This window comes from Lethenteron reissneri, chromosome 15, assembly GCF_015708825.2.
Source record: "Lethenteron reissneri isolate LAM-NWPU_2019-01 chromosome 15, ASM1570882v1, whole genome shotgun sequence".
Taxonomy (NCBI): Eukaryota; Metazoa; Chordata; class Hyperoartia; order Petromyzontiformes; family Petromyzontidae; genus Lethenteron; species Lethenteron reissneri.
Window position 1 is genome coordinate 6,187,227 of NC_083793.1, and position 14,431 is coordinate 6,201,657.

General features: G+C 42.0%; 1 protein-coding gene across 2 annotated transcripts in view; it reads left to right on the forward strand.

Moving 5' to 3' along the window:
- Window positions 1-3,372: 3,372 nt before the first annotated feature.
- PORCN (porcupine O-acyltransferase) overlaps window positions 3,373-14,431 on the forward strand; it is a 113,623-nt gene continuing 102,564 nt past the window's right edge. For both annotated transcript variants that reach the window (XM_061551907.1, XM_061551908.1), the window contains exons 1-2: window positions 3,373-3,510; window positions 10,693-10,843. In XM_061551907.1, the coding sequence (XP_061407891.1) occupies window positions 10,711-10,843 (133 nt within the window). In that variant the 5' untranslated portion in view covers window positions 3,373-3,510; window positions 10,693-10,710. The remainder of the gene's footprint in view (window positions 3,511-10,692; window positions 10,844-14,431) is intronic.

Consider the following 14,431-nt stretch of genomic DNA (forward strand, 5'->3'; position numbering starts at 1 on the left):
ACAAGGTCGTAGAGTCGGGAGTTCCAGAGTCCCACCACTGGCTCTCACAGCATCCCAGGGTCTTCAGATGGCTGGTCGTGGGTCTTGGGTCTTGAGTTACAACTGGGCCCCGATCGTCCAGGGAGCTCTCCTTTTATGCCTGGTCCAACGAGGGGTGGGCCCGTGTGCGCCACCAGACATCCCACAGAGCACACACAGCCCCCCCCCCCCCCATTGGCGGCGCCAAAAGGCTTAAGCGCCTGGGAACCCAGCGCCTGGCGCCCAGAGGCTTAAGCGTCTGGACCCGCCCGGGAACCCAGAGCCCCCAGCAGCCCCTTCCTTCTTATGTCACTTCAATTGTCAACTATTCAGATAACTCCTCAGGTAGCGGTGGTGCAGTGGTTATTGCACTGCCCTATGAACTCAGCCACTTGATTTGAATCCCCGCCACGGCTAACATTAGCGGCGAATGATATATCAACTTCTCCTGCACCTTCAGCCCGCGTTCACAAACCCACACTGCCCAGCGCGGTGAAGTAGAGCCAAATACATATCCCATGGCTGACAGGGCAGGAAAATAGCTTCATCCAGAAATGGCCTTAAAAAGGGGCTATTATAAATTGTACGAACTGTCAATGTTTTTTTTTGACTCATTGAAATTCTGCATAGTGTTTAGACAAAACAATATCTTATTTGGTTTATTCAATTTCATGTTTTTGCTCAAATACATGTGGGAGTATGTTAGGGGGGGGGGGATGCGTATGCGGCCGATTTGCCGAAGGGCCATCTGTCACTTGGTGCACTGCGATCTACTACGGAACGTATCATGAAAACCTGTGCGAGTGGATTTGTGTAACCTTCGTTGATCCAATCAATCGACAATTGTGCTTTTTGTCAACAGACGGCAAAGCAACTCGGTAGCTCTGTGTATTATAATGGGAATGCAAATAAATTACTTTGCATGCAGCATATGTACCGTCTACATTTTTGGTCTCAACTACACATAGCATTCATTGACACTATGAGACATCTCCTTTACCAGTGGCAAAATATAGTAGTAGGTTTTTTACCCTTTCAACTGGTACAAAAACTGACACCTTTATACAATCCATCATGTTTGCAATAAACACAACACAAGCAGTCAAAATGCAAACAAAAAGAAACAACTCTGATGATGATATGCACTGTCCTTGAAGTTGATTGGTCCACACCCGAGACAGCTTTTCTTAGAGCCTAGTCTCCATTGGTGTTGGACCAGACGACGCCAAAAGGCGTACAACTCTAAGACAGTGCACTATCAGAGATGTCTCAGTGTAAATGCTTACCCCGAGCTCTCAATACTCTGATAGTGCACTGTCTTAGAGTTGTACGCAACACAAGCAATCGTCATCAGGTGAGACAACTACAGCAAGACAAAAACTAATTCAGCAGTTGTCTCACCTGATGACGATTGCTTGTGTTGCATTCGAAACGTCGTGATCTATCAATTTTCTACCTAGGTGATTTTACCGAAAGAACCAAAGAGTATGGATTCCTGCAATCACGAAAGCTTCAAATCAACACTTTTAACACTTGATTGCTCCATTACGGTGCAATTATTTACTATTTAATTGCCATTCATATTTTTTTACGTTCATTCATAATCATTAAAATCTACGATTCCATATTAATTAATTATTTCACAAGTTCAGTCGTTAAATTTATTTGATGCCATATTGCTTCATTTTCACTTTATAACCACGTAACTTTACTGTATTTCACATTCATAATTTGCCGTAATATGATTCATGTAATCATCATCATCATCTATCACATTAATGGTTAGTGCATTGAAAGTGGGGGAAAGGTTAAAACGCAATTTACATTGAGATGGTATACATAATTAAATCACTCGTGTTATTTATTTAAACAGAGTTAACTCTTATCTGCTATGTTCCTCACACAGTCAAAATGCAAACAAAAATAAACAATTTCGATTTAAAGCTTTCGTAATAAAATAATAAAATAAAACATAATACATTTTATTATGTTTTATTTTTATTATTTTATTATTTCCCTTCTACGTGACTTTACCGTAAGAACCAAGAGGAAAAAAGAAACAACTCTGATAATGATATGCACTGTCCTTGAAGTTGATTGGTCCACACCTGAGACAGCTTTTCTTAGAGACTTCCTTTACCAGTGGCAAAATATAGTAATTTTTACTGCTTGTGTTGTGGTTATTGCATCTGGTCCATTACGAATGGAGACTAGGCTCTAATGAAAGTGTGTCTCGGGTGTGGACCAATCAACTTCAAAGACAGTGCGTATCATTATCATTTTCAGAGTTGTTTCTTTTTGTTTGCATTTTGAGTGCTTGTGTTGTGGTTATTGCAAACATGATGCCTTGTATAAAGGTGTCAGTTTTTGTACCAGTTGAAAGGGTAAAAGCCTATTACTATATTTTGCCACTGGTAAAGGAGATGTCTCATGGTGCTTCTGATACTCTTTGTTTTTTTCGGTAAAGTCACGTAGGTAGAAAGATAACAGATCACGACGTTTCGATCGCAACGCAAGCAATCGTCATGGATGACGATTGCTTGCGTGACTTTGCCGAATGAACCAAAGAGTATGGATTCCTGCAGTCACCAAAGCGTCAAATCAAGTTCGATCTTCCTAGTTCTTTCGGTAAAGTCATGTAAAAGGGAAATAATAAAATAAAATAAAACAATAAAATTATCACGACGTTTTGATTGCAACACAAGCAATCATCAGCAGGTGTGTTGCAATCGAAACGTCGTGAGAATTTTATTGTTTAATTTATTTTATTTTATTATTTTCCTTCTACGTGACTTTACCGAATGAACAAAAGAGTATGGATTCCTGCAGTCACCAAAGCTTCAAATCAAACTCTTAGGTTTTTTCGGTAAAGTCACGTAGGTAAAAATAAATAAAATAATAATTAATGAAACTAAATCTATTGATTTATTTGGAAATATTTATTTTATTTTCAAATAAATCAATTGATTTATTTTGATTTAATAAATGAAAATAAATCAATTGATTTATTTTGATTTATTATTATTTTATCAATTGATTTATTTGAAAATATTTATTTTCAAATAAATCAATTGCTTTATTTTGATTTAATAAACGAATATAAATCAATTGATTTATTTTGATTAATTTTCATGTATTATAGTTTTATTTTTACCTACGTGACTTTACCGAAAAAACCAAGAATATGAATCACTGCAGTCACGAAACCTTCAAATCCAGCTTCAAATCCAGCTTCAAATCAAGTTCGTTCTTCCGGAAGATCGATTATCTCAACCGCCGACTCTTCCGGCAGAGAGAAGTTCTACCGGAAGATATCTTCCGCCACCGGCAGAGCAGCTCCTCTCTGCCGGTGGCGGAAGACCGCGGCGGCGGCGGCTGGCGGACCCCGTAGGAGCGCGGCAGTCGCTGGCGATGCAGCGGCGGTCGTGAGGCCCCCGCGGGGAGACCCATTCGCTCGGCCCTCAGCACTTCGGCCGCTCGCTTCGCACAAAGGTCCGTGGCAAACTTGCATTTTGGCGAGCCACCGAGCAGCGCCTCGTCCTTCGCATCGGCGTGCGTTTGTTGTGTTGTTGGAAATATGCGGGCGGGTTGTTGTGTGTGTGTGTGCGCGCGCGCGCCGGTCGCACGAGCGCTAGGCCTCGGGCGCGATGGTGCCGCGCCTACCGGGCGAGGCGCGCCTCGGGCGGTAGAGATTCTATCCGAGGGTGCGTGTTGTCCCACGGTGACCGGGGGCTAAAAAAAAAAGAAGGGGAAATGAATGGCTCGTGCATTTGAATTTGTAGCCGGTGCTCAAGGTTGCATGCACGTGGAGCCAGACCAAGGCTTGGTGGTGTTCTTAAATAAGGAAATGTTGCAGCTTCTAGGAATTGCAATAGAGTTTAATTTTGTGACTGCAGTGATTCATATTCTTGGTTCTTTCGGTAAAGTCACGTAGAAGGGAAACAATAAAATCAAAATAATATTGTTTTATATTTTTATTATGTATTTTTATTGTTTCCCTTCTACGTGACTTTACCGAAAGAATCAAGAATATCAAAATAATATTGTTTTATATTTTTATTATATATTTTTATTGTTTCCCTTCTACGTGACTTTACCGAAAAAATCAAGAATATGCAATAGAGTTGTTTATACATTTTAGGTGTCCAGAAATGGAAAAAAAAAACTCATTGAGTCTCGATATTTTTTTTGCAGGAGGATGCAGAAAGAAAAAAAGCAATGCAACACTTTTTTTCATAGCCATAAATTGGGATGTTTGGCCCGATACCACGAATGAGTGAGTTTTCTTGCATTTGGAAGAAAATCTGATTACACGGGAGAAACTCAACCCAGCACGCAAGGCGATAAATGCCTGGCAGGGATAGGTTCGTGAACCTACTTGCTGTGCTGTCGTCTCCTGTGGCCAGCCGCTAAAGCACCTGAAGTGAAATTGATTGTGCAATCAAAGGCATGCTTGTCGATGGTCCTGATAACACGCGAAGAGGCAGTGTCCCCCACACAGGAAAATTGTCACGAGAGTCGGTGGTTTGAGAAGATTGCGCCCGAAACGTCGTGATTTAATTTATTTTGTTTTATATTATACCTATGTGACTTTACCGAAAGAACCAAAGAGTGTGGATCCCTGCAGTCACGAAAACTTCAAATCTAGATTGGAAAAAGTGGATTGCTATGTTAATTCTGCTGCTATATGTTCCGAGATGACGCTGTAGAAAAAAACTGGCATAAGTGGACAGGAAAGTGTTTAAATGTATCTGTTAAAATATAAAGCTTGAATGAAGCTGATTGCATTTTTTTAAGGACACCCTACATTTGAAAGCAGTGCAATTTGTGGAGGGGGGGCGGAAATCACTCATAAGTGTTCTTGGTTCTTTCGGTAAAGTCACGTAGAAGGGAAATAATATAAAATACAACATTACATTCTCACGACGTTTCGGCCACAACGCAAGCAGCCGTCCTCAGGTGAAGAACAGAGCTGTCGGAAAGACAGCGTCCTAATGAACACTGCTCTGCTTCGCAGCGTATTTTAAGCTGGGTGCGAGGAGCAGAGAGCCTTGACACTCAAAAGTGCTTTATGCAATCTTGATTTGAAGCTTTCTTGACTGCAGGAATCCATACTCTCTTTGATTATTTCGGTTAAGTCACGTAGGTATAAAATAAAATAAATCACGACGTTTCGATCGCAACGCAGCCCAGTAGCAGATTTGGGAGCCACAAATCTTCATGTGATCCACCAGTGCGTGGCCTTAAAGAGCAGGATAACAGGCGTGTAACAGTGCCGCTGAACCGTATTAACTCCATGGAGGATATCTGGGGACTCTTAAGTGATGACAGGTGTGCATTTTTTTTTTGGAATGACCTTGCGAGTGCACGGTAATGACACGCTCTGATGGCGATGATTGATGACTTTATGACGATGTGGAGGTGCATCAATGAGCTCGGCTGCTGATGTGATGCAGACGTGCAATATCACGTAACGCATCTTATACCCTCTTGCTGAATTTCCATTTCCATGCCCCGATAGTCATACTTTGTTACGTAATTGACTGCATGTGATAATTGCTTAATTCTTCACTAACCCCTGAAAACCTCATTGCATTTTCAAGACCTTTTTTTTGTGGAAGACTTGAATGAATGGGATAGTTGGGCAATTGAGTGAATGATGTTGTTTTGGTTTTCGAATAGGTTTAATGTCAGAATGTTGGAAGAACATTAACATGGCTGCATTGTCTCCACATACTCATCCTTGCCTTGCATATGGACGTCTTATGAACATGATGTACTGCATAGGAGATGTGGTATAAATAATTGTGTCACGGACCAATACCTGCATGGTCCACCAACCCTGCCTCTGAATGAATCACTGCATTACAGATGTGCGCCACCACCACTGGCTATAATGTGTACACCCGTACTTTATTGTGTGTATAAATAGGCATACAGGAGCTCACATATATCATGTGAGTGCACTAGCTAGCACATTTTACCATCCTGCCAAATACCTAATTAGGTGTCTTGCTGTAGCAAGAGCTGGCTAGAGCTGGGTGTTTTACTGCCTTTACCTTTGCCTTACTCTGCAAAATAATAATGAAGCTGTATTATTCTTAACTCCTGAGTTCATATGCCACTGAAAGCTAGTCAATCAATCTGTCGTACTCTTTGCATGCATTTGTAGTGAGTTCAACTGAGTCGCAGACGTACACTTGGAGGCAAACACATTTATTTAACACCAACACACGGGATAACTGCCCCTTAACAGAATAACAACCTATGGTGGTGACCACCAGGCTAACTACGATAGTTATCACGTAACTACGTAACTAGCTACTACGGACCGGGACCACAGCTCGGGTCCAGGTCCACGTGATGGAGACTCGGTAGAACGTAGGACGTAGACGAAGGTTTCTTCAGGATGAACAACAACGCCGGTCCCTGTGGGGAACCCGACTTATGTTCTCTGCGGCGTGGCTGGCTCCACCCTTGGCCACGACCACCTTCCAGAATCCTCGAGCAAGATCTGGACCCAGGACCACGTGGCCACCCCTAGCCCCCCACTTGGGGCCCCTTTTGTAGACTTAACTGGTCACGTGCCCTCTCGGGTCAACCAGAGTGCCATGGCCTTTAGTAACCTCATTCCTACGGCCGGCACTCCCACACCCTGCCCTGTAGGGCTGGCACTGCACGCCAAGCGTGGTGCCATCCAGCGCTATCAATCGGCGCTGACCGAGCCCCTCTAGGGACGCTACTACACCCACACCATAGTGGTATCCGCGATGTCAATACACCGCACGCCGTGCCTCTAGGGCCGGCACTACACAGTGACATCCCGCGATGTCACTACACATTTATGTAAGTACTCCTTTTCAAGTAGGAGCTGGTTAGGTGGTACCAAGTGTGTAGTCTTCATACAGGTTATTTCACTATTATAATATCAGCCTTTGAGATCGTTTAGCTTTGAAGATTTATCAAACCTTGCCAGGAAGGGTCTATTAACATTAAATAATCACAGCCATTGAAGTCTTAAAAAAAATTCGCCAAAAACATTTCGCTTTTTTTGTACGTTTTGGTGTGGTATATTTTTCCAAGATAAATCATATTTTTAATGCAATTTAACATTTATTGCCATCTATTTGTGAAGTTTATGATGCCATTTTTAATCTAAATCCTAATCAGTTTGCTTCTCTACGGGAGAGAAATTAAACTGCATTGCATGTGCTCACCATGAAATTCCACGTGCCTGACAGCCCAAAGCACAATCATTCAAAAAATATATATCATCCCATTCGAGCGGAGGGGGTCTGCATTGACTGAGTGGTCCGCAGGCCAATAACGTTTGAGAAACACTGAACTACATCTATGCTACCTGCTGTCACTAACCCACACAGATTCCCCCTCTACTCCCCCGACAACCCCCATGGCGTGGGACGTCCCTCATCCAACAGTGGAGTCACAAAAGGCCTGTACATGTAGAATAAAGTACTGTCATGGAGCACTTATTAAATGCAGTTCGGTATACGCCAACTACCCTGCTTTTCCAGAGTAGAGATCATGAAGAAAACCTACTGGTTAAATTATCGATTTTTTGTTTATTATATACGTCAGTTTTTATGACCAACATTTTGATTCATAATGATTTATTTTGGATTATAGAGCGTGTAGTTATGATGCCAGTTTTATACTATAACTCTCCACCCCCCCCCCCCCCCGACAAAGCCAGTCAAATCAAGGTGTCATGTGGGGAAATATACCAATTAATTTGGTTTATCAGCAAAGGATGAGAGCTGAGCTTTTCTTAAAACCTGATAATGCTGGATGTAATCTCTACCAAATGCCAGATAAACATGGTAAACATTTTGCTTGCTTTTAAACATTCCGCTTTTTCTGATAAACCAAATGAGTTCATATATTTGCCCACGTTACAACTTGATTTCACTGGCTTTGTGGATTGGTGGATGGCTAAAGTAAAAAAATGGTTTTATACCGACACGATTTAACACCAATTATCAATGATATTCCTTTTTTTAATATTTCTAGTTAAGATAGCTGTAACATTATCATTGTACCATACAATTACATCGCCCGAAGTGCGAGCATGGACACTTCTTAAGTGAAGAGTGTATAGAGAATAATTCGATGCTGATGGAAACGATGCTGTAGATTTAAAAGGCTGCACACTCTAAAGTACTTTTCATGGCCCACACACAGCAGATTTTGAATGCGTGCAATTGGCAAAAAACGAATCACCCCTACTCTACTAATCAACAGATGCATGAATTGCACATAATCTCATTTGAATATTTTTATGTGAATTGAAAAACGTTGGCAGACATGGACATCTGGACTGCAGTGGCCCCTGAGGATTAGAGGCTGAGGTGAACTTGTGGGTGGCAGCGTAATGCTCGCGATGCCCCCTTACATTGGCCGACTCTTAAATGCATGCACAGCAGAGATTGTGTTCTTTTACATATATATACTGCCTGCAGGACCTAACAGTAATCACATTCTTGTTTCTGAAATTGCACGTAGATCGAATCATTGTAGTCCCGCACATTTGCACACAGACTGATATAGTGTGTAATTGCACAGTCTGGTATAAAAAAAAAGTGTTTAATTATTGATATCGTATGGAATGAAATGTTTTTTTTTTATGAACAGTGCTTGGGTCAAATTTCATGTACTGCAAGCCTGCATTAATTTTAGTGTTATGCATGTATCTGTTACGTTTGGTGTCTTAGCAAATTGGTTACATGAGTCGGATTTAAGAGGTTACATTGTAGCCGGATCCCCATTTCAGAAATTGTGTTTCAATTTGAACATTGAAAATGATAAACGGATGTTACAGCCTATTTGAAACAAAAATTAAGCTTTTGCTATTTTATTTCCTTTTTGTTGAAGTGCACATTTTAATTTTTGTGTAACCGTTTCAATAAATTGAGCCGACGATGAGTAATGACGGTTATAAACTGGACAGCAGGTAAGGAATAAAAAATTATGCAATATGCCACTGCACTGAATTTCAGTTGTGCACAGTCTCTTGGCATTTTTCCCCTTTTTTCAACACTCCGATCCTTTCTTGAGTGCACTTTCACAGTTATTCCTTTATTTAATTGGTTATTGTTACTTGAGTTCCAAGAAAATTCATCCCCCGTGTTTAGTTGTATTCCTGTAGAGTCCATTCTGCCCTGTGATGTTTTCGAGCGAGACCGCATTGATGCATCATAATTGATGTTTATAAAGCATTAGTGGCACATTGCCAATTTTGTGCATTTACATGATGGGCTACTTATATCACTTAAAAGTTGAGAAATCTGGAATGAAAACTCACAGGTTGCTGTGGACAGCATTTCAATGAATCATCTTGATGCACCAACCATTGCCATTAGTTGTTTAGTGCAGTCACTTAATGTTGATTACGTGGAACGTGATATATCATTAATCTATCAACTCTTATTGTGTTAGATACACCAGGTGCCACTAATGTATGCGTCCAACGTATTATTTTGGACATGCGATGATTAGATAATTACACACGTGTATGTGTGTGTCCACGTATGTATGTATAGCGGGGAGTGGTATTGTAGCGGTTAGCGCGCTGCAAACCCGGCGACCCGCGTTCGATTTGCACTCACGGCCAACAACAGTGACTGTTATTTGGAACGGGCCCGGGCCTCCCCTAGGTCGACTCAGCCTCAAATGAGTACCTGGTGTGGTTTTTAAACATCGCCACTAGGGAGACAAAGGCGGTCGGGCGTGGTGTTGTCCACCCACCCCCTTGTGTGCCGTGCCGGCCTTCATAGGTGCTCACTAACAGCACTTGCCCCAACAATCTATTCAGGCTGTGTCTTTGTATGATATTAGAACTGGTGATATGTTTTTGCTGCCAAGCTAAAGATAATCTTACGTTAAAGTTTTGTGTTACTTAGTCTTCTCGGTTTAGTTTATGAAATTTTACATTAAAATGTTCATGTTGCGCAATAAATGTTTTACTCATGTGTTTCCCCCTAACCCATGTCTACCTTAAATAACGGACGTATATCTCAATAGGCTCTTTCTGGCTTGTAATAAATCAAAATAATTAAAAGTGTTCGATATTTTATTTTGCTTCCATTTGTTCCACGATTCAGTTTTGCTGGCATTTTTTTATAATTTACAAAATATACCGCACCCTTAATGAGAAACACTACAATAATCATCGAGTATAATTACGCCTAACATACCTTGACAAACGTGTACATAGCTTTTAGACAATATTTACAGGGATTAAACTATCATTTAAGCTGCAAAAGTTCCAGAAGAATTGATGGCATCTATAAAAGTATGTTATGAAAGCTGTTTCGCTGAAAAGTCAATAACGGGGAACTTTGTTTCCTTTGGCCTAAAAAAAGAAAGTTTCCCGCTTTAGCATCCATGTCAGTGGATTGTCAGATTAGGTGCGCTTCTGGGCAGATGTGTTGTGAGCCGGCCGACCTAAATCCCCGTCAATTAAATTTGCGCGCGTTGCTCGCGGCTACGCGTTTGTCTGAATTTTTTTTCCTTTAAATGTTTTTTCGCGTGTTGTCGCGACACGTTCTTGTACGTGTGTGTGTGCGTGCGCGCGCACGCTCAGCTTGGTGCTCTTCTGCCCGTTAACTTTTACGTTTGTGTGCCTTTCGTGTGCTCGCGATGGCGGGGCTGCAGGTGTTCGTCGCGGAGAGGATGGAAGAGCACCAGGCCACGTTTTTAACGCAGCTGCTGCACTCGTGCGTGCTGCCCACAGCTGTGCAGGGCCTTGAGGCCATTTGGGCCCTGCTCTTGCTCTGCCTTCTCATCCGCGCTTACTGCCGCCTGAGTACGTCCTCCTGCACAAACCCTGTCTCCCGCGTCGCCGTCTCTGTCGTCTCCTTGTCATGACGTTCCCCCGCGAACGCTCACGTTGAGCCCGGTATTGTGAGCCACTGATTGATTTCGTGTTTTTCTTTTCTCCAGCAAGCACGGTGCGCTTAACATTTAGTAGCGATGTGGTCAAAATGTGCTGGGCTTCGTGGCGATTAATTCAACTTGGGTCATCACAACCCCCTCCAACAGACTGCCTTATTGTGATTACCGCTCTGTTTTAGTCACGTGCAAATTAAGCCTCGGCACACCGCATGCACCTGATAGTTGGAAATCGCGGGGTTGAGAAAATTGTGGACTTAACCAACATAAACGTGGAGGATATATGAAGGGTGGAACGATTTATCCCCCCCCTCAGCCCCCCACTAGATATTCAATCATTCTTAGGATTTAAATTTCAGACTAGATTCTTTTTAAATCCTTTATATTAAGTTCATTTGCTTGCGTGCTTGCTTGCTTACGACCGTGCAAATCTTTCGATCGTTTTTTAACCCACTTCCCGTGATCCAATCGAGCTGACATTTTGCACACAGACTCGTTGTGCGTGACAATTAATTTTCGTGAAATTTTTTTTCCAAAATTTTACACTGTTTATGGAAATTTTTTAAAATATTTAATTACCAATTGCTTAATGCTGGCATAAAATCATCTGACCCATAGGTGGCAGCCAGAGGACGAGAGGACTCTAGCCGCCACGCATATAAAGGATTTATCGTGAAAAACTTGGTTTTTACGGGTTAATTTTTTAACATTCTGACAAATGGTAGTACCTCTCATCGCTGCAGGGGTGGTGCAAACCTAAATATGTACAACATACACAAAAAACTATTCTTACACGCTTGATGCTACGTGTGTATCGTGAGTTTAAAAACGAATATGAATCATTGACTTGATTTAGTCCTTTCGGTTAAGTCACGTCTAAAGATAAAATAATAAATTAAATTAAATAATAGCATATGACGTTTCGATTGCAACACAAGCAATCATCATCAGGTATAATGAAATAGCGACATAAAATCTAACCAGAAAACTATAGACAGACATATTAGCAGACAGATATCACCAAGATACATAGAGGGAGCAACACAGGAACCAGAGAGGGGTGATCATCTCTGTGGGGTGGCCTTAAATGATCACCCCTCTCTGGTTCCTGTGTTGCTCCCTCTATGTATCTTGGTGATATCTGTCTGCTAATATGTCTGTCTATAGTTTTCTGGTTAGATTTTATGTCGCTATTTCATTATACCTGATGATGATTGCTTGTGTTGCAATCGAAACGTCGTATGCTATTATTTAATTTAATTTATTATTTTATCTTTAGACGTGACTTAACCGAAAGAACCAAATAATCATTTACTGCAGTCACGAAAGTTCTAAAATTAAGATTGATTTAGTCCATAGAATATATGAGCGTGCAAAAAAAAAATCTCAATTTGTTCCCATATAGAAATCCAGTTGTACTTTGCTTTCTGTCATTCACTTGCACATCTCTTCCATTGTCAGTCACGCAGCCTGGGCCCTCCCATTAATTCACCTCGTTGTTGCTCAAAGCAAATTAATGGGTTGGTTACTGCGGAGAGATTATGGTGTAGTGACAGTATGCCTGTCTCCATGTTGCCATTATTGTGTGCGTTTTATCGGTTCCTCGCCATATCCCAGGGACGCACTCCCAGGAGACTCAATAAACCTCTAATCCTTCTCCATGATAATGAGCACAGCCGACTGCCAGCATACATTTGCACTCCGGTAGGTTTTGTTGCGTGTACACGGGTAATCAAAAGCTAGCACAGCGAAGAAATCAAATAGTTGCACGCTTGCTCTCCGGTTCCCGAGTCAGAAGAGTAGTCCTTTACTCATTTAATCTCGCGCAAGGCAGTGCACTGAATACGGTTCAGATGTTTTATTTCCAAACACGGGCGCGTTACTGCCACTGCAATGAGTGCTTCCCGCATCCCAAACGTAACCTCTTTGATTTAAAGCTTCTTTCGTGACTGCAGGGATTCATATTTTTGGTTCTTTCGGTAAAGTCACCTAGAAGGGAAACAATAACATAATTAAAAACACCGCAAGAAAATAAAAAAACGCCACTTTTTTCAAAATTTATTGCTGTGTTTTTTTCACACCTGATAATGATTGCTTGTGTTGCAGTCGAAACGTCGTGATAATTTTATTGTTTTTATTTTATTTGATTAATTCCCTTCTACGTGACTTTACTGTTGAGGCATTTCAAGGGAAATACAGTTGGGCTTTGCTGCAAGGGGGAGCAAGGTGGTTCCGATTAAACATAGCAGACACAGGCCATAAATCATCACTGAATATGTTCCAGTTTGCTGTTAGACTCAAGTAGGTTGGCATGTGACTGGTAGCTCACAACCATAGATCGAGGCACACTGAAGCAGAGTCATTCATTAGACTTGAGGAATCTGACGAGCTGCAAAGCTCTTTTTCACAGGTCAGCAAATTACAGCAGCAACAAATTCACGGAACGATAGGAGTGCAAAATAGAGAAAGAGGTAAGCAAGTCACTAAATATAAATACATATTTAAGAAATAATTTGTACAAGTCCGATTTATCAGTCTTGGGCAAGGCGGCAAAAACAACAACAACAAGATAATACCACACAGTAGCAGTCCCTCAATAAAATGACACATTCAACTATCGATAAAATGACACATTCAACTATCGATAGACAATAAAATGACACATTCAACTATCGATAGACAGGTAAGGAGCAAAGTTACAAATCACATTTGCAAATCTGACTGTATCCAGCACTAATGCCTGTTGTCGGGTTCCAGTGTGGAAATGTTTCTATTCGCCAACGTGGACAGACGCAGCTGAAATGAAGACCTGATTGCACACGAGAGCGTTACCACCATGGTGTAACGGTTAGCACATTGGACTTGCAATTCAGAGGGGTCGTCTGATTGATCTCCCGGCGTGGCAGTTGAACCAATGGGCACATGTCTTAAATCCCCTCTGCTTGTCCAACCCCCAGCGGTGGACATGAAGTCAGTCGGGAGGTTGCGTGTGGCGAGGTAAAGTGTGGCTACTCCAATTACTTCTAGAGGGGCTCCCTTTAGAGCTCCTTCTAGCGGGGCCCTTTCGCCAACAGAGGGGCGAGCGGGCAATTTCAGGGCCACACCTTTATTTTTTTTAATAATTTTTTTTCCACAGGAGAATGAATCATTGTCAGGCACCATATAATGGTGCATAACCTTGCATCACCCTCCGTAAGAAGGTATCCCCAAACCTAAACATGACAAGCTTCGTCCGCAGCCTTGTGCCTCCCCACGGTAGTTAGGCGTATAATTGAAATTAGTCACATTTTGCAAGGTGGAAGCGAGCACTTAGGGCCTGAGCGTGTGTTTATGCGTGCATGCGTGCATGTGTGTGAGTGTGTTGGGAGTGGTTGTGCAACGGTTAGCGCACTGCGCAACGAACCCAGCTAGCAGAGTTCGATTCCGGCCCACGGCCAAGACCAGTGACGATTTTCTGAATTGGTCCTGAGCCTACCCGAGGTCGACTCAGCCTCAATGAGTA